At 44.1% G+C, this 21,420-nt stretch overlaps 1 protein-coding gene across 5 annotated transcripts in view; it reads left to right on the top strand.

Moving 5' to 3' along the window:
• Positions 1 to 21,420, top strand: part of TTC17 (tetratricopeptide repeat domain 17) — a 98,374-nt gene that overhangs the window by 41,530 nt on the left and 35,424 nt on the right. For all 5 annotated transcript variants that reach the window (XR_014790350.1, XM_084851003.1, XM_084851019.1 and 2 more), the window contains 2 exons: positions 2,667 to 2,853; positions 20,251 to 20,421. Coding sequence is in view for 4 of the 5 variants with exons in the window: in XM_084851003.1 (XP_084707129.1) it covers positions 2,667 to 2,853; positions 20,251 to 20,421 (358 nt within the window). In the remaining variant the exon portion in view is untranslated. The remainder of the gene's footprint in view (positions 1 to 2,666; positions 2,854 to 20,250; positions 20,422 to 21,420) is intronic.

Here is a 21,420-nt window from a genome sequence, read left to right as displayed (position 1 = left end):
AAAGCACCTTGTCCACGTCATCAGGAGGAAGAAGCTGGAACCGATCCCACAAAACCGGTTTGCCACAGGCCGCCTCTTGCTCACTAACTGTATCAACAACGTGCAGAGTAACACACCTAATCTGATCAATTTTATCTGCAAAGTGCCTTGCCAAGGCCTCACAGGAGGCCTTAGAATGCTCCAGTGGTTCTGGAGCCACAGGACCGACCAGGCTCTGGACCACTTGGAACAGCCTCCTGGGACAGCACTCTGCAGACGTGATGGAGGCAGCATAATATTCCTTTTTTGCTGCCTTCACCGCCACGTGATAGGCTGAAGATACAGCTCTAGCCCGTGTCTGATCGTCTTTGAAGCGAGACTTCCGCCACCGGCGCTCTAGCCGTCTCACCTCCTGTTTCAGAGCTCGTAACCGTGGATTGAACCATGGTGCAGTCCGAGCCCTGTTCAGGGGGAGAGGGTGTTTCGGAGCACCTGATCTAATGCCCCAGTGATTGCGGCATTCCAGCCACCCATCAGGGTCTCGACCGAGTGGCCGTTGGCGTGCCCCAGAGAATCCCCAAGCGCGTTCAGGAATCCATTTGGATCCATAAGACGCCTGGGGCGGACCATTTTAATGGGTCCTCCACCCCTGCGGAGGGGTTGTGGAACCGAGAAGTCCAATGTCACCAGATAGTGATCTGACCATGACAAGGGGGTGGTGGATATACCCCCGACTTCCAGATCACTCCCCACTTCTCCAGAAACAAACACAAGGTCTAGTGCATGACCGGCTACATGGGTGGGCCCAGTTAGAATATGGTGCAGCTCCCAGGAGGCCATGGTCTCCATGAAGTCCCGAGGTGCTCCTGTGAGGATGGCCTCCAAATGTACATTGAAGTCCCCCAACACCAATAAGTTAGGGTACAATAAGTACACGCACATCAGAGACCACCTGAAGCACCTTGGCCAGAGAGTCAGTCGTGCAGCGGGGTGGACGGTACATGAGCAGAATCCCCAGACTGCCTTTCGGGCCCAACCTCCAGTACATGCACTCCGCAACCTTGGTCTCCCGGAGAGGGGGTCTGGTGAAGACCAAGGACTCTCGGTAGATAACAGCCACTCCCCCTCCCCGATCCCTAGCCCTCGGCTGCTGTGCATACGAAAATCCAGCTGGACACATGGCTGCAAGGGTTGGAGCAGCAGCCTCGGCCAGCCAGGTCTCCGTAATACATGCCAGGTCTGCACCCTCATCCAGGATCGTGTCATGGATGAGGGAGGTTTTCTGGGTAACAGACCTGGCATTGCAGAGCAGCAAGCGAAGGCCAGAAGATGGGGTCACGCCTCCCCCAACCATCCTTTGGCTCTGGACAGGCCCGGAGCAGGGGACAGATATTACACATCTCTCCCTTGTTCCCCTTACCTGGCATGGCCTGCCCCTAGTGCTCCGCCAGCGCCTGCCGGCCAGCCTCGGTATGTTCTGGCCCCCAACACTCCCCCCACTGCCTCCATCAGGTGGACACATGCCCCCTCGCTCCCGCCTATCAGGCAGGCTACCCACCCCTAAAAACACAACAAAATCCCCCAGAAAAAACAAAACAAAAACAAAAAACAATTAAAAATCCCCTTAAAAATAATGCCAGGCAGGAGTCCACAGGGAAGGCCTGGTGGTGGTGGTGGTGGCAGCAGCAGCAGCAGGCCCAGCAGCAGCAGCAGGCACGCCTCTTCCCCGGTGGTCGTGGCCTCTCCTGCAGGCCCTGGCTCTCCCAGGCCACCTCAGCCAGCCAGCCAGCTTATGTAGCCCCTCCAGGGAGGGGCAGGTGGAGCAGCACAGCTGGCTCTGTACCTGGGGGCCTGGTCCTGCAGGGACTGGCAGTCTGCCAGGCAGAAGTCTACAGGGAAGGCCTGGTGGTGGTGGCGGTGGCGGCAGCAGCAGGCCCGGCAGCAGGCCCGGCAGCAGCAGGCACGCCTCTTCCCCGGTGGTGGTGGTGGTGGTGGTGGTGGTGGTGGTGGTGGCGGCGGCGGCTTCTCCTACAGGCCCTGGCTCTCCCAGGCCACCTCAGCCAGCCAACTTATGTAGCCCCTCCAGGGAGGGACAGGTGGAGCATCACAGCTGGCTCAGTACCTGGGGGCCTGGTCCTGCAGGGACTGGTGGTCTGCCAGGCAGAAGTCTACAGGGAAGGCCTGGTGGTGGAGGTGGTGGTGGCGGCAGCAGCGGCAGTGGCAGCAGCGGCGGCAGCAGGCCCAGCAGCAGCAGGCATGCCTCTTCCCCGGTGGTGGTGGTAGCCTCTCCTGCAGGCCCTGGCTCTGGAATGAGTAATAATATTCTGTAAGGAGGACATATTTGGTTTTCCCTTTGCCTTACAGGTTTTGAATTCCATGTTTTTAATCTCAGTTTAACAGGAGAGTTATATTAATAGAATGTGATGCGTGGTTTAAATATATTTATAGTTTACATTTTAAACCAGACCTCCCAAGGATATGAAAGTGCTTGTCGCAAAATCCCCGGTTCCTTTGACAAGTCAACTGCAGAATAGGTTTATGTCTATTCCTAATACTATAAATATTTTAATGCTTTTTTAGCTTTTTTCTGCAACTCATTTGGGGAAAGTAAAAGGCAATGTCCACAAGTGAAATTCTGGCCTTTCCTCTTTGCATGTGCTGATGCAAGTTTGCTTTTCTCCTTTTAGCCTCTGACATTGTTGAGCTTAGGAAATGCCTATTTGGCTCTGAAGAATGTCAGTGGGGCATTACAGGCTTTCAGACATGCCCTGGATATTGCTACAAAATGCCTGGAGTGTGAGAGGAGCCTGAAGCTGATCCGCTGTTTGCAGTTTTATCCATTTCTGTACAACATCACCTCTTCCACCTGCAATGGTAAGCAGCTGCTGAATAAGTCCCAAAATTAATAACCTATTGCTGTAACGCTACCTACAGAAATTGGATGGCTAGTCTCTCTCATTGGTGATCTGGTTTTTCTTCTACTTTATATGTCCAGCTGGAAAAGGGAATAGAGTTTTTCATTTAGATCTAGTTGAGAGTAATTGTCAAAAGAGACCTGAGCAAAGCTCTGTCCCCTGTATTCCCAACCTAAGTCTCCTGACAATGTCTGTTTACAATCTTTTCTGCTTAGAGAACACTAGGATAGTATCAAGTCCTTCTCTCCAGAGCATTGTTGAAATACTCTTATGTTTATACCCCATCTACTTATTTACCAAATATCAAGAATCCAAGATTTGAGGCAGGGGGACTTTTTTTTTGCTGATTAGAAATGCAGCTATATTAAAACAGGTGCTCTGTTTCTAAAGAATGTATCATAAATACTTGAAGAGTTTTAGCTTCCTGGTCAAACAGCAGTTAAAAGCTTAAAGTAATATCTTCGGCACTATCTGCTAAAGCTGTAGCACATTCTTGCTCATTAATAACACACATAATTAGAAATATAGGGTTAGAAGGGACTCGTATAGCAATGAGACTTAATATGTCTAAAATGTCAGGAGTTTATTAAGGATTGGAGTTGAAGGCATTCTTTTTACTTGAATGCCCTTTCTAGGCCAAGATGGCAGGAGGTTCATAGTTCAGAAGAGATATTTTTCAAAGGCTTAGAAATAGGGCTGCACGTACGCTTTGTGTATCCAGGATCTCAGGTGTGTAGAATATAGAACTTGGCTTCTCAGCATCGCAGCTTTCATTCTAGAAGACAGTTTCTAGATGTCAGTTGAAGCTATGAGGAAAGTGTTTGGCAAAGGCACAAATCACTTTGGAGCAGGGCAGAACTGCCTGTAGTGTGCAACTGGCTATTCACGCTATTCGCTCCTCCTCCATTCTCCTGCAAATCCCAGTCACCGCTGTTCTCCTTTCTTCTTTTCTGTCACTCCAAATACTGCCCAAACTCTTCCAAATTCTTAGGCTGGAAGCAGAATCTAGAGAAGCAGGAAATGTGTGGGAGCTCCTATAATTGAGTGAAAAATATTTTCTTGGCAATGCTTGTTACTGATATTCACCACTCATTGTTCTTAAACTGCATAGTATCTATCTTTGGGATGGGAGGGTGTCACACATGGTGTTAAACCCTCACGTTTTTGTACTTCTGAGTATCTTGGGAATGCTAAACATAAGGTCCTCTAAGGAAGCGATCCAGTGGCCGCTAGTCAGCAGCTAGACAGCCATAGGATACGTCGGTTTCCAGGAACCAACCTTGGAGCCCGCACTCCGGGGTCGGTTCCCTGAGAAACAGCCTTGTAGGCAATGCAGAATGGCCCCGTGCGCCACACTCAGAAGAGGAGCGCGGAGCGGCAAAAACGGGGCGTTCCGGGGCGGGGAAGGTGGAAATGCCGGTATGACACATCCAACGTGTTGTCCCTACGCCACTTCCCTTGCTCTGACTTCCTGCGGCTAGATAGCCGAAATCAGCTGTCTAGCCGCAAATGAAGGGCGGCTGAAGTGCGGAGGGGACGATCCCCTCCGCTTCTCCTGCCCTGCATTGGAAGACGGTCGCCTCCGAGTTCAGAGGCAGCCTCCTATCCCCATAGGATTGTGCCCTAATAAGATCTGAGTATCATCTAAAGAACTCTGCCTTTTGCAGATAATTTTCACATGACTGCTGGAATATGCGTGCATTTTTTCATGCTGTGTTTGTTGTATATCTTCAGAGTAATGCCCTGTTGTTCTGTTATATTTTAAACAGGTATTAAAACAGGACTATAAGTAGAATATGGGTTTTATAAAATATGGGATTGGGGGACTGCATCACTCTTCTGTATTTAGCTCTTTCAACTTGCATGACTCTTCATGAGAGGGAAGTGAAAATCCTACCTATTCTATTCATAAGAATTATGCTTCTAATGTGGCCATTGCCAGTTTGGCACAAATGTGGGATCATCTGGATTATATTTCTGCCCTTTGTTTAAAAATGTGGGTCTTCTCAGAAATATTCAAGACTTACAGAGGGAAAATACACAAAACACAGATTTAGTATCGGAAGCCTCCATATTTATATTGTTCCCTCTGTGTTGCTCTTCATATGCTGTGTTCCTTTCTTTTATAGACTACGAAGGTGGGCAACCCTTCAGGTCATCTTGTCCATCCCCTGCTAATGTGAGAACATTAGAACTTTGAACATGAGAAATGGTGTTCTCATTTCTTTGTTGTCTTTTTAGAATGTGAAATAAATATTCTAGTGAATCCAACTTCTGATATCGACGATTTTTTGCGGGGTTGAAAAAAGTACTCTTCAAGTGGAAAGAAGAAACACCAGCAATTGGCCAACCTGCTTAATGATCACTGTCCTCTTTTTAAGTGGGTGCAAAATAAAACTCTTTATAGGAATTAAGGAAGTCGGGCCTTCAAATATATTTGAGCCTGTCTCAAGTATAAAGGGTACCCAGACCTAACTAAACATATGAAACTGCCTTATACCAGGTCAGACCATCAGTCCAGCTAGATCACTATTGTCTACACTGACTGGCAACTGCTCTGCAGGATTTCAGATAGGCCTTTCTGAGCCCTTTCTGAAGGTGCCAGGGATTGCACCTGGAATCTTCTGCATGCAAAGCATGTGCTCTACCATTGAGCTCTGGCCCCTTCCTGTATATAGAAATATAGAAATAGACTACAGAAAGTAGAGGAAGGAACTAGAGGATCGGCTATCCTTGACTTGATCCTAACCAACAGAGATGACTTAGTGGATAAAGTAGCAGTTACAGGAACTCTGGGGGAAAGCGACCATGTTGTACTTGAGTTCTTGGTTCTAAGGGAAGCAAAAGCCGAGTGTACTCAAACGCGTACCCTGGATTTTAGGAAAGCTGATTTTAATAAACTCAGAACAATGATCAGTAAGGTCCCATGGCAAGCAATGCTAGCGAGAAAAGGAGTCCAAGATGGGTGGGAACTTTTAAAAAAGGAAATTCTCAAGGCACAATCACAAACAATTCCAACAAGAAGAAAAGGTGGAAGACAACAGAAGAAGCCAATGTGGCTTCACAAAAAGCTTAGGGATGACCTGAAAACAAAAAAGGACACATATAGGAAGTGGAAAGAAGGCCAAGTAACAAAGGAAGAGTACAGGCAGGTAGCACAGAATTGCAGGGATGGCGTCAGGAAGGCTAAAGCGGAGAACGAGGTGAGGTTAGCGAGGGATGCTAAAAACAACAAAAAGGCTTTCTTCAGCTACGTGCATAGTAAAAGGCAGAGGAAAGAAATGGTTGTTCAGCTATTAAATAAGGATGGCAAAATGATAACAGATGACAAAGAAAAGGCAGAGGTGCTCAATTCCTACTTTGGCTCAGTCTTCTCCCAAAAGAGGGTCTATGACCCCCCTGGCAAAGGCGAAGTACAGGCTGAAGGGGCAGGATTGCAGCTTGAGATCGACAGGCATATGGTCAAGGAACACCTCATTACTTTGAATGAGTTCAAATCTCCAGGGCCAGATGAACTGCATCCTAGAGTCATAAAGGAACTGGCAGAAGAGCTCTCAGAACCGCTGTCTATTCTCTTTGAGAAATCATGGAGGACCGGGGAAGTGCCAGATGACTGGAGGAGGGCTAACGTTGTCCCTATCTTCAAAAAGGGTAAAAAGGAGGAACCTGGGAACTACAGACCAGTCAGTCTGACATCAATCCCTGGGAAAATTCTGGAGCAGATCATAAAGCAATCCATCTGGAAGCACCTTGACAACAATGCAGTGATTACTCGAAGCCAACATGGATTTGTCAAAAACAAGTCCTGCCAGACAAATCTGATCTCATTTTTTGATCAAGTCACCTCCCTTGTAGACCGTGGGAATGCTGTAGACATCATATACCTCGACTTCAGCAAAGCTTTCGACAAAGTGCCCCATGATATCCTGATGAGCAAACTAGCTCGAAGTGGGCTAGATGAAACAACGATCATGTGGATCCACAGTTGGCTACAGAATCGGACTCAAAGAGTGCTTATCAATGGGACCTTCTCAAGCTGGGGAGAGGTAACGAGTGGGGTACCGCAGGGCTCAGTCCTGGGCCCAGTGCTCTTCAATATTTTTATTAATGACTTGGAGGAGGAGGTGCAGGGAATGCTGATCAAATTTGCAGATGACACAAAATTGGGAGGGATAGCTAATACTTTGGAAGACAGAAACAAAATTCAAAGTGATCTGGATAGACTGGAGTGCTGGGCAGAAAACAACAGAATGGCATTTAATAGGGACAAATGCCAAGTTCTGCACCTAGGAAAAAGAAACCAAATGCACAGTTACAAGATGGGGGATACGTGGCTCAACCACACTACGAGCGAGAAGGATCTTGGAATTGTCGTCGATCACAAGCTGAATATGAGCCAACAATGTGATGTGGCTGCAAAAAAGGCAAATGCCATTTTGGGCTGCATTCATAGAAGCATCGCTTCCAAATCCCGGGAAGTACTAGTTCCCCTCTACTCAGCACTGGTTAGGCCTCATCTGGAGTACTGTGTCCAGTTCTGGGCACCACACTTTAAGAAGGATGCAGACAAGCTGGAGAGGGTTCAAAGGAGGGCAACAAAGATGATCAGGGGACTGGAAACAAAGCCCTATGAAGAGAGACTGAAAGAACTGGGCATGTTTAGCCTTGAGAAGAGAAGACTGAGGGGAGATATGATAGCGCTCTTCAAGTACTTGAAAGGTTGTCACAGAGAAGAAGGCCAGGATCTCTTCTTGATTATCCCAGAGTGCAGGACACGGAATAATGGGCTCAAGTTACAGGAAGCCAGATTCCGACTGAACATCAGGAAAAACTTCCTGAGTGTCAGAGCAATACGGCAATGGAACCAATTACCTGGGGAGGTGGTGGGCTCTCCCACACTGGAGGCCTTCAAGACGAGGCTGGACAGCCATTTGTCAGGGATGCTCTGACTTGGATTCCTGCATTGAGCAGGGGGTTGGACTCGATGGCCTTGTAGGCCCCTTCCAACCCTACTATTCTATGATTCTATCTATGATTCTATGACTATAAACCTTAGGAATTATGCTCAAAGGTGTCAATTCACCTTTGCTTAGAGCTCTGTGCCCTATGTCTGCCATAAGTATTAATGAATATGGAACTACGTCAGTAGTTGGGGTAAATGACACAAGAAATTTTTACCTGTATAAAGCAGTTATACAGTCAATATCAAAAGTTTATCCACTGTGCAGTTACCTATAAGATGCAGACAGTTGCACATCACTTATTGTCAGCCTCAAAATGAAGCAAAACCAATAAAGTTTTTCCTGTTCTGTCATTTGTGGCTATCCATTCTTATAATTCTTAGCTGAATATGACTGCATCTTTTGAGATATTCCTTCAATATTTAGGGCTGTTTAACATGCTAGATGTTTCCTAGATAAGTAAAGAAAGGTATGCCCTGAAGGTTGGTTCATATAGGGTGCTTGCCTTTACACATGAGCATCCTGACCCATTCTTGGCCACATTCATGCTCAAAGCTGTATGTATATCTACACAGATACAGGCAGCAATAACAGGCAGCTGTTGTTAACAATGATAGCATTACTATTTCACAGCTCCATAGCTATGGGAATCAGTGACATATCACTGTGGGAGTGTGACCCATGGATGGCTCAAGCTGTTCACATGTAGGAGAGAAGTCTTGTGTAAATCAGCCTTACAAGAATTCTTCAGACAAACTGATACACAAAATGCAGTTTATGCACCCATTTAGAATGGTCTTCTCTTTGCATAATCAAGTAAATACAGTCCATGTGTAAGGTTTGTTTGTAATCACTAATTACTGGTGCTAAGCTCTGTTTAGTGGCCAGTCATTACTTTGTGGAAAATGAGTCACCGATATATCTTGAACCAAACTATATTAAGGTCCAGTAATGTGCATAGCCAAATACTAGGTATAATTGAACATCACCACCATTGTAGTTTTTGGTACACCCATCAAGTACAGGAGGTTATTTGCATTAATGATGACTATCTGTTTGGACAACTCTTTAATCAGCGTGGATAAACATCTTTGCACTGACCATAGTGCAGAAATATGATTCTCTGCCTTCTCAGAACCTAGGAAGGTAGGGGGACACACACACACACCCCGTACTGCAACCTATTCCTTAGTAAGATATCTGCACACACCTCTTATTCGTGGTTTCTCACTAAAAGAACAGCAGGGAAGATGGGAAGAGGGATGCAGTACCAACAGGTAATACTCGTCCTTCCTGATATAAGAACATGGAATTACTAGTAGACAGATAACTGTTTTATCCATGTTGTCTCTAGCGATGCACAGAATTAACAACAAAAAGTAATAGTCGCAGAGATGCTCCAAATAGGTTATAATGACTATGGTATTCACCGGTGTTAAAATACTTGCATGTATATATGGGACCCAATAGTACAATAGTGTGTAAACTTCCCATGTTTACTCAGAAGCAAGTCCTTCTGTGTTAAATGGGCTTACTCCCTTGTAAGTGTGTTTAGGACTGCAACCTAAGGGCTCTCTCCAAGGTCATTCCAGTGAATATATGCTTATACAACAGGACTTCCCCATGCAATCCTCACCCCTGCACCCCCCCATGTGCACCTCTGAAGCATATTTGGGGGGGGAGGGAGGGCATGCAGTGGGAAAAGGAAATAATTGCCAGTGGTTTCCGTTCCACTGGGAGAAGGACAGCATTGGGTACTTCTACCCTGTATGTCTGAAAACTGCATCACCTTTTCCTTCTGCTTTATATCTCCTTCCTCCAAAGTCCTGAACACTATACTGTTAAAAGGGGGGGGGGGGTTTAGTAAAGCAAACAGAGCACATTTTACATTTAAACTTCCACTAACTAATTTGCACGAAGAGTAGACAAATTTACAGTGCAATCTTATACATGTCTACTCGCATAAGCCCTGTTGTGTTCAGTGGGACTTGCTCCCAGATAAATGGGCCTAGCACTGCAGCCTTAAAGTTACTTAGGCTAGACCAGCATGGGTTTGCCCTCAGAAAGTAATATCTGACCACAACAACTGTGTTTTACTTTCAGCCACTGAAGCATCCTTTTTTCCTAAATTAATGCAGTTATCAAGTGCTATTGTTTGGGATAGATTCATGATTGCCCTGAAAGATAAGTCCCGAGCCAGCTTTGAAAAACTGACTTTAGCAATATGCTGTCACCTACCTATTCCAATGCCCTTTATGTCTTTTCTTCATCTCCCTCTGCTGTGATGATTGCCTCTTTACAAGGATGGTAAACCTGTGGCCCTTTATATGTTGTTGAATGCCAACTCCCATCACCCCCAGCCAGCATAGCCAATGGCCAGCATGACGGGAGTTGTAGTCCAACAACATGAGGAGAGCCACAGGCTCCCCTATCACTGCTTTAAGCTGTGGGTGCAAGCACTAGTGTGCTGTTCTCATTCTGTGTCATTATAGTTCTGCTTTTTCTTAGCTTCTGAGTGCATGTGTTAACCCCTCATGTTCATTCCCAATCCCACATGGGTTTTTTTAATTCATCTAAGTATTTCTAAAATGTAGGTATGTTTTTTTAACCAGCGTCTATACTGTATTTTCTGAAAATGTTTTTTTCTGGTGCGCTGTTGTGGCATATGATACCACATTTGCATTTCTTATATATGCTTCTTGAATAAAACTTATCAGGTGGTTTCCTTCAGTGTTCTTTACTTCAGAGTTATATTGGAAGAATTTATATAGTGTTACACTAGAGTTCAGAAAGGGGTAGACTATGACCCGGTTTGTATGATCAAAATAATCCATGGTGGCTTATTTAAATTGCAGTGCATGCAGGGCGCAGTTTCCATAATCACCGCTCAGGCACATCTTGTCATGTCCAACCCTGTGTAGCATGGCTTGTTGGAGAGAGAGAAACAACCCTCCAATAACCCTAAAACAGCCAATGGATTATTGGAGGGTTGTTTCCCCTTCCAACAAGCCATGTCGCCCAGATTTGAGCGGCACAAGCCACACACGGGCAGTGATTAAGGAAATTGCCCCTGGCATGCACCGCAATTACTTATTTTGGTCATGCGAACGCCCCCTGTATCTAACAAGTGACGAAGATGCTGTTTTGGGTTATCCAGCTTTTTTTATTTTTAAACTATAATAGAGTTCCTCATCTTCAAGAAATGTCACTAATGTTGAAGAGAACAGAAGCAATGTATCATCTGCACAGGAAGGCTTTGAAGAACCTTACAAACATTTTTTTTTAAGCTAGATTTCCCCAAGTTTTGCATTTTGGGAGAAATTCCATTTTTCCGGTTTGGATAAAGGTCATTAGAAAAATCAATTATTGCACAAGCCCTTTTTTTATACTTCAGTTTTGCATAATTGTGGCCTGCAGCGAATCTAGAATGTCAGGCACTTTGGGGCCAGCAAGTATCCATTAGCATATATTCAGCCTTGGGTCATAGACATACATTGCAGCCAGATTGAGGGTTGCTCCAATGTAAGATTTTCCTTCATGAATAACATTTCCATGTAGATAAAAATATACAAGCCACATACGTATGACAGATGTGTACATGCTTTTTTCTTTGTCTCTGTATATGTTGAGGAGCCACAAATTAGCTGCAGTTGCTGCTGCAGTGTGAAACTAGATGTGTGTGTACAGTCAATAGGAAGGTTTATCCTTTTCCTTATGTGGAAATACCATCTTGGGGTAAGAGCAGATGGAATTCACGTTTGAAGCAACCCGAACTGCATGTAGGAAAAAGTCTTCATACATACCTCTGTAGCTCATAGTACTTTTATGTGTTTCGGGTAAGATGATGAGTGCTGCTTGAACTGTGAAGCTCTCCATATATTTTGAATAGGAAAAGACTGCTACCCTCACATTTTTGCATATTTACTGAATGAGTGGCACAAAAGAACAATTGTTTGCATAGTTTTTAGTGATGGGAACTACAGTTCCCAGCACAGTAAAGTCTAGAAATGATGGTATGTTTGTCTTTCCAAGTTATTTTTTAAAAAAATATTTACAGCTGTGTAAGTGCAGTACAAAAGTAAAATAATTTACACAGTTCATTTGCCAGGAAGTGCTCAGCATGCCTCAAAGTGACGTGTCAATTACTATAGTTAATGCAAAAATATAGTTGTTTAACAGATATTATACAAAGGTTGTATCCAATTCAACACTCACTGAGGAGTAAATCCTCCCTTCTTTCTACCCTCCCCCTTAATCCCCTTGCATTCCCCCAGCCCTATCCTCAGGGTTGGGAGTCTCTTAGGAAAGGTCTGAACTCGAGATTGGGGGAAGGGGGGCTGCAGAGGAAATTGGGTAGCATGTGAGTAGAATCCCTGCAGTCCCTCTCCTCACATTCCAGGTCTTTCCTCTGAGTCACTTCACCCTCAGGAAAGGCTTGGAGGGTAACTCAGCCATCTGTAGTGGGAAAGAGTGGGTGGGGAATCCCCTTGCCATAAACAGTGCAGTGAAATACAGCCCAACATACTGTATACTACGCCCAATATTAGAATATATAACATAGTAAAATATTAAACCATTTTTCTAACAAAAAGAAGTGAAGGGATAATATGAGGGGACCAATGGAGGATCCCTACAAGCATCTTCACCAGAGAACACTTTTCAGGCGTTTTCTAAATGGGAGAAGCTACAGGAACAGACAACTAGCTTGTGAAAGCTGTTACCATAGGCTCTGTGTTTTAAATTCCTGATCAATGTACTTTTTGAGAGGTTTTTCAAGATCAGATTATAGTTTCACACATGTGCTTATTCTGCAGTGTTAGTGTCACACTCACAACACCAATTACCCTTATGAAACTGAAGGGCAAACATAGTTTTTTAAAACAGAAAATAAGCACATTGGTAGCAGTAGGGCGGGCTCAGGACATTTTGCTACCTGAGGAAAACAGCAAATGGTGCCCCTCTCACCCCGAATCCACTGAAGTCAGGGTACATTATTTTGCCAAGTTATTTTGGCACTTGAGGCAGAAAATCTCACAGGTAGCTCTCCCTGGCAGTAAAAATACAACAATAATAAATAACAATTTTCTGCCCTTTCATGATACCCAAAATCTGCCTGAGACAGTTGCCTCATTTTGCCTAATGATAGGGCCAGCCCTGGGTAGCAGCCTTCTGCCACATGGAGCATTCTTTGTGGTTCCTTTGGGTTGGATCCAACCCTCATACAAGCAGAAGTTCACGCATGCAACAGGATTTCTTCATCCTCTCCTCCGTAGTGCAGCCCCCTGAGTGTGCCCCAAAACTATGCTAGCATGTCCCCCAACCCTCCAGAGCAGATTTAGGTGGCATGCGGTAGGAAGGGGAAATCCATTCCACCAGTAGTTCCCTTGTGTTGGCAGAACGATGCCATTGGGCACAACTTTGTGTTGTTGAACTAGTTGTCACCTATGCCGTAACTCCATGTTAAGTATTAATACAGTTTCCAAAAAAGTTTACTTTCTGTTTCTGTGCTCAGTGAGGCAGCAACATAAATTTTTCTGATCCTGGGACCATGGCTGAATGGAGGAATGAATTCAGGTATCCTGTTTGGGCGTTTAAGAGTAACTTTGAATTAAGATAATGGGTGGGATCCAAGCCAAGTTTCTCATGTTTTAGTTCCACTGAGATCAATGGGACAACTTAATCAAGATTAACTTATGTCCCATTAATTTCAATGGGAGGAAAGCATGACTAATATAGTCTGGCTCAAGCCCTTAGTAAACTTTTTTTTTTTTAAAGAATGGAATACATTCACATTAGAGGGTTTACATGTTTATAGGACATAGCTTGGCCACTGTTGCTGTGCCTTGTTCTAATGATTGGTAGACAGATTTGGTTCATATGAGGAGGCTGATATCAAGATGTATTGAGAAAATGGCTGACAGTGATTCTTCATATAAGAACATTTGCAGATTTAGAAAATTGATTTATTATGGAAAAGTTTTTTAAAAAAAATTGAAATAAAGATTAGAAGCTAAATTCATGCCAAAGAAGTTTGCTTGGGGGGGGGGGAACCCATCGCCATTCTGAATGTCTGTGTCTTTCACCCTCCCCTGTCTTCTAAAGGACGTCAAGTTATTTTTGAGGCACTAATTGAAATTCAGACCACAACACTGCTTAGCCTGCTGCTCTATATGTAGCATCAGAATACCCTGAGAGGCATTGCAAATAGCATTTTCTAGTCTTATCTGCTGACGACGTTGGAGAGTTAAATTTAGAAAATCATCTTCCATGTTGGGCCTCATTCCCAGACACTGCTGAGAACATACTGTGGTCTCTATCCACGTCACACAGAGAAAAATCCTGTTGTATCCAGTGATGAGAGAGGATGAGGGGCGGGGTGTGGTGTGGTGGCTTTTAATATAGCCAGCCATGCCATCACCTTACCCATTATTAACAGATCAATTGTGTATTTTTAAAGGAATTATGGTATTGTCAGCCATCCCAGTAGATTCTCTGGGGAGGTGGGCTTTGTGTACATGTGTCGCTTTTGAGCCACATAGTGCAAATTTAGCAGGCAGTCGTCCTGATTTTTCTTTTCATGATTTATTTAGTGATGGTTTATATTTCATAAGGGTAATTTTTAGCTCTATCTTCACTGGGAACAGAGCTCATTATCAGTGGTCAGACATGGGTGGGGGCGTGTTTCTTCTTCTGTTGCTTTTCTGGTAACGTAAAAGGAGAAATCTCACAACAGTGAAGTTTTAAAGTAAATAATATTGGAGAAATGTTTTGTTACACTTTGTTCTATAAACCAGTTTATATAGTTAAGTACAATTTTGGAGAAGAGGAGGAATGCCATGAATTAAAATCGAATTACAGTTGGAAACACTGATTTGCTATCAGTATAAATAAGGCCATCCTCTTCTTGAAATGTATATAGGTAGTGAATGCTATATTGGAACATCGAACTAGATTAAGTTTTGGTCACTTTCCGATTTGTTGCATTTATTCATTGGTATGAATGGATGAAAGTTTGTAGCCTCAACCAAACTGCCCTACATTCCATTCTGGAATGTATAGTAGTACAACCAAAGAGTCATGGTCAAATAAACCAGGGAACACTGCTAAATTTACTTTGCCTAATTCTGTTTCTAGAATTTAACTTATTGACAACTTCGTAGGGACTGAATAGGAAAGTGGAAGAAAGGGAAGTAAATGGAGACTTAGGAACAGCAGGACAGTAGGCGGATTGATACATGTAACAACCATGATAGAGAGAAAGGAAGCTCTGGAAGGCACTGAATTCCTACTCTGCAGCCACTTGAAGTCCTGCTCAGGCCCTCTATTCTTTCTGAGCCTTCATAGGTTTCATGGGCTTAAGTTACAGGAGAGTAGATTTTTGGTTGAACATTAGAAGGAGCACCTAAGAATGGAAACAGTTACATAGAGATGGGAGGGCTACTCTCAATGGAGGTTTTCAAGCAGAGATTGGACAGCCATTTGTTGGGGATACTCTAGTTCTGGATTTCCTGCATTGAGCAAGGGGTTGGACTAGGTGGCCTACAAGGCCCCCACCAACACTGCGATTCTGTAGTCTGCATTTTCTGAAGCTGCTTTTAAGGTAAGACTCTGCATGAAAGTCAGTCATGTGAATGTTTTCCCTGACCTTTCCCTCTGCCTTCTCTAGTTAGTTCATAACTTTAGAACACATTACCTAAATCATTGTTGAGCAGAGAAGTTCAACTACCAACCATGTTTTGACTATATCAGTACTAACCCATAATTGTGTTTGCCTTGATTGCAACAGTATTGTGATGTTGAGGCATGTTCAGTTTGTGATGTTCTAATATACTCGAAAGCGGTGTTATAACACTCGATAGCAGTGTTAGTTCCGACTACTGTTACCCCACCTACCTACCCGCACCCCCCAAAATCCTTGCTACTCTTAAGGTGCAATCCTGTGCATGTTTAGGTGGGGGGAAAGGGCTATAACTCCCAGCATGCCCCAGCCAGGGCCTTTTTTCTGCCAAAAAGTGCATAGGATTGCACCCTTAGTTCAGTATACATTGGCAATCGTAATCAGATGTCCAGTGTTTGAGATCTTCTGATCTTACACCTACATGATCCAACCTAAAAGTGGCTCTTTGAAAGCCAGTAGCAGCATTCAGTCAGCCAGCTTCTATTCTGCAAGACCAAGCAAGTCTAACATAAATTAGGCTGCTTAGCTTTGTATGTATAGCAGGACTTCAACTCCCCAAGTGGCTAGTGTGGTCATCCAGTCCATTTTAAATTAATAAGGATGGCATTAATTTAAAATACCTGTACTTCTAGAATTTTTGATACTATTTTTCTTTGTGCTCACTTTGTCTCTTCCCCATAGCATTGTTTTGAATTCTCTAGGATTGTCCCATAAAATCTTTTACACTTAAAACTTCTTTATTTTATCAGAATGCTAAGGCGACCAAAGTTTTCTCCGCTGAAGGGCATCACATTCTTAGAATGCACCAAACTTGTATTGAAGTTTGGATCAGATGTCAGCAAGACAGACTAATTTCCTCATTGGGATCCTGTGCTCACAATCTCTTATAAATTACACATGAAGATCCTGTGCTCATAATCTCTTATAAATTACGCATGAAGCTCTCTGCATATTGCAGAGATTTAAAAAAGATGAAACCAATTTTAATGGGGATGGGGAGAGACAGGAGGTAAGTATGGGAAAAAAATATGAGACTCAGATGCAGTGATGGGAGTGCGGAGAGATGAGCAATATAAATTGTTTAGCAGCTGTTTTAAAAGTGTATTAACTTTAGAGAACAATCGAGATAGGCGGCCGCCTCCAAACTCAGAGGCAACCGCCTATCCAAAGCAGGGCAGGAGAAGCACAGAGGGGATCGTTCCCTCTGCGCTCCTCCTGCCTTGCTTTTTCTGCTAGACAGCTGATTGTGGCTGTCTAGCTGCAGGAGCACAGAGTGGGGAAGGAGGCTGCTGTACAACACATTGGATGTGTCATACAGGCAGCTACAATCTCCCCACCCCAGAACTCGCCCAGCCACACCCCTTTCCGGCCCCTCCGCACTCCTCTTGCGAGCGCAGAGGATGGGGCTGTTCTGCGCTGCCTACAAGGCAGTGCGGGGGGGGGAGAGGTTGTTTCTCAGGGAACTGACCCCAGAGCGTGGGCTGCGAGGTCATTTCCCAGAAAACAGCATATCCTATGGCCATCTAGCCACTGTCTGGCACCGATAGGATTGCTCCCTCCGCTGCTTACCTTAGAGAGCAATCCTATGGCCTATAGGCAGCATGCCAGGGGCCATGGGGTTGTGTGGGAAAATTCCTCTGAGGCTGTAGACAGAGCTCCAGCCTCAGAAAGGTTTTCCCAGCATCGGAGCCCTCATTTTGGCTGCACCCAGCCACCATTGAGGTTTCTGTGGTGGCTCCTTCTGTGACTTTAGAACTCCAACATCATCAAGAGGGTTGGGCGGGGAGGCAGTGCCTCCCAGCAGCCAGCTACACCCCGATCCCTGGGAAACATTTAGATGTTTTGAAGAGCATGTCTAAATGTTTCCCTCCCATTGCTAGCACTAGGAGGGAATAATTTTTCTTCTGTCCAAAGATGGAAGAAAAATACTGTAAGCCTCACCTCTCTCTTGATTTTCGCCCTGTCAGGAATAGTTGACAGGACACAAGAAGGGACGGAATGCTCTGATCTCAGAGTACTCCATTAACAGTATAGGATTGCTCTTTTATTCTTTCATTAACCTATGTTGTAAAACATTTTTGTATGGCATCTCCATTATGTTACTGAATAGAACAATATCTGTCAACACGTTTAAGAGAGGAATCCTTAGCTATGGCAGAGTGTCTTTTAGATTATGTTTTATTTTGTTTTGGTCCCTCCCAAAGTAGCAATGTGTGGCCTGATTTATCTGAGATCCTGTGTCCTCACAGTCCCTCACATTTCACTAGGGGCAATCAATACTCAGACCTTCTAAACGGCTATTTTAATTGGGAGCAAAGCATGTGCACAATACAGCTAGCTCACAAACAGTTTCACTGGTTGACTTACCCATGCCATACCTATTTTAAAGCGAAATGATCTGTTCAATTTCCAAATACTCAGGCAGGTGACTATTTACAAGCCCTCAATTCTTTGAAAGGGAAAGAGGTATTGATAATTCATGAAAACGCTCCTTAGAGGAAAAAACTCAGGAACCATATTTTGTTATACTATGTTGCTTTCCATCCCAACATGACATCCTTAGATTTGTGGATTTTATTCGCCATTGACATGGATTGTTTGGCTTGATGAAGAGATAATTTGCTTCACCTCTCTTTTACATAGGAAGTAATGTGATGATCCTTTCATGATCAAGTTGAGGATTACTTGATGTTAGTTAAAGAGAGTCAGAGAAATAAGTAGTACGTAAGAGTACAGTCCACTCCCACCTCCTGATGTTGATTGATGGAAGGAGTGAGGGTCTCACAGAGGTGTCCCTCCAACAGTGGAAAGGAGCATTGTGGTTGAGGCATCTGCTGTGCTTGTGGAGAACTCTGTGGGCAGAAAGTCACTGTCAGCATTGTCCCTCTGGTAGCAACAATCATAAGGCCCAAAACAGGGCATTGCAGTGGCACAATTGGGGCAGGCTGGAGCCAGCATTGGATCCAAAGCTGCGCCTTTCTCCTGAGAGGGTCCTAATCCAGACCCCTTCACCAGCCTGGAGCTGCCATAGGAAATCCTCTCCATTATAAACTGGGGGGGGTGGGGGTGGAACCAAAATAATCCCACTCCATGGGGGTTGGCGAGGAGGAGAAAACCTCTTCCCCTTACCTTTTACCCTGGCTAGTGCTACCAGGACTGAATGAGGCAGTAGATCCACCTCGTTGTTCCCCAATGTGGCCTCACTTAGGATTGCATTGCCTTGGTGTTTAGGCTGACTTTTAATTAACCCAATTAAAAGCTATTTTAACCCATGTTCTGTTTTACAGCTAGGAATCAAATGACCAGTTAGGGATTTTTTTTCTCTTAAAAATCATTATCACTAGCAGGTTTCCGTGCCATATTGCAAACTATTTTGGGAACACTCCTCATTTTCTAAGTGGTTTGTGATGTGTCAGAAGATTGCTCAGAACGCAATTTCTTTGGATATGTGGATGTAGTCAAGTGGTGCTTTGGACCGTTGCTTATACATTTATCTTTACCTGGCCAAATCCTTTAGGATGGGTTTAGTTATAAACTTAATATAAAGAGGGCAGCGATGGACTTAAGTAAAGTAAGATAGACTTGGAAGGGTACACAAGATTACCAAGTCTATCCCCTTATGCCAAGAAAGTATTGGACTTCCTCATATTTAATCACATTATTTAATTCCGTTTCTAGGCCTTTCAACCAAACTAGTTTTTAAAACACCTTACCCCTACCCCCATATCCATAAGCAGAACAGAAAAGTCTTCTTTGACCTTCATTTCAATAAGCACATCCCACCAAAGTGTGTCTGCTTGTCAGATAGCTCCAGACAACTCAAGCATGGAAGTCAAGCATCATACTACAGAGGAAAGAAAGGGCAGGACAAGTCACTAGCCAATCTAACTTGCGTGGTGAAATTTCTTCCCAAATCCAATATACCAAGCAGGTTTTGCTTAGTACTGTACAGTCATTCCAATGGAAAATGTAGGACACTGCAAGCGATCCTAGCTATACCAGTTCTGAGAACCCAGAAGAACTGTATTTTAAACTTCAGTACCAAGACTTTTTAATTGTGAAATTAGTTCAGTAATCTTGATATTCTTCTACAACCCCAAATTTATTAAATCCATGGGCTGCAATCCTAAACACATTCATCTAGGAGTAAGTCCCATTGAATATAGTGGGACTTACTTCTGAGTAGACAAGCATAGGATGTGTGTGTGTAAGAAAATCTTCTAAACAAGGTGTTGGAACTTGAGACTCTTAAGTCAATTCACACTTATGCATATGCACACTGAGATGTGGCTGTTTAGAATTTAAGTGCATGTGAAGTGGCTTCTGTTCATACAAGTGTGTTTTGCATGCCATCATAACAACTGACAGCCTGGTACTGTGTGGTTCATGCACCTGGATTCTTGTGGTGAGAAAGCAGCCAGGGGCTGAGGGGATCCCTGCCTTATTTCTGTAGGAGTTCCTGGTTTCTCGATTGTGACCTGTGGTACCATGTAAGGAACATGGGAAGCTGTTGTCATGCTCCAATTATAAGGATGCTAAAACATGCAGGGTTCTATCTGCCAAGCCATGTTACTACTTCCATTAATCTCAATACATTTTTCATAGTTATCATTGTCTTAAGGCACTGGGCTTGTGTGTATCAATTATTCAGGCAATGTAGCAGGTGTTTTGCCCTGAGGAAATCATGTCTGCATTTGTGTGTGGGTGTGTTGCACAGGCCACTGTCATGAGAAGAACCAAGATGACAGCCATACCAAGCAGAAGTACTTTGACATTCAGGATTCTGAGATCATATCGATGGAAGAAAATCTTGAGGCAGCTAATGAAGATGATTCAACAGATCTCATTCATAGTTCCACAACAGATTCATCCTCTTTGACTTTAGAAAGTAAGTGAATATTGGAACGATGGGCACAGTAAAGGGGATGATGTTTTTTCTTGTTCAGAGAAGTTGTTATTTTGTACCTGTCATGGACCAGGGAAGCCCTGTTCCGTGTGTGGAAGGAAACCCAGACCAAATAGTGTGCCCCACTCCTTTTTGCCCTTCCCTTCCAGTGACCTTTCCTGCTCCCACCAGGGGGAAATCTCCCTGCCACCACCACCACCAAACTAGTCTTAAAACTTCCTGGGTATTAAGTGTCCACTTTTAAGTACTATGTGGGTTGGCTTTTAGACATGGGATAGGTAACCCAACACGAAAAGGGAACAAAGGGTTGAAAAATTTAATGGGAAGAATGTTAATAAGGAAATAGAAGTTTTTATTTCAGAATAGATTCACGCATACAACACACAAAACACATGTGAGCCATAGGGTAATGAAATAACTAGGAATAATGGCCTCCAGCTGGCTGAACTAGACTATGTCCCTGTTTTATCCACTTCCCTTCCCACCAGTATCTTGCTGTCAGAGGTCCAGCATTCTGCTCTAGTACTCCAGATCCAGCACCCCTTTCCTTCTTCTAGAACTCTGAGCTTTTTTCTGCGATTTTTCTTGCTGATCCTTCTCTCTCTCTCTCTCTCTTCTCACTCTGTTCTAAAAATCTCCCCTTCAGCCTCAGGCTTTTATATATTAAAAGATGCCTGTATGTTTCCCCCTCCAGTCAGGAGGTTAGCTTCTTGATCATCCTTGTCCTAAATTTGTGTCCTTAGTCCTTCTTCTAACCTGCTGTTGAACCTCCGGCCCATTTCCTTATTTCCTCTTTTTCTGCAGACTTTCTGGCACAAGGCTTTCTGCAATCCCTTGGCCTCCTGATTTCAATAATCATTAACTAAACTTTTGACCTTTTGGCTGGTAGTGACAAGCACACATACAAAAAGGATTTAAACCTATCATATTTGAACCAAACGATACACACAAAATACAAGACAGTTCTGTTCCTTCATGCCA

This window comes from Heloderma suspectum, chromosome 1, assembly GCF_057233095.1.
Source record: "Heloderma suspectum isolate Gila_16-S chromosome 1, 16-S_ref, whole genome shotgun sequence".
NCBI lineage: Eukaryota > Metazoa > Chordata > Lepidosauria > Squamata > Helodermatidae > Heloderma > Heloderma suspectum.
Note: the sequence above shows the minus strand (reverse complement) of the source record. Positions and strands in the feature narration are given on the sequence as shown.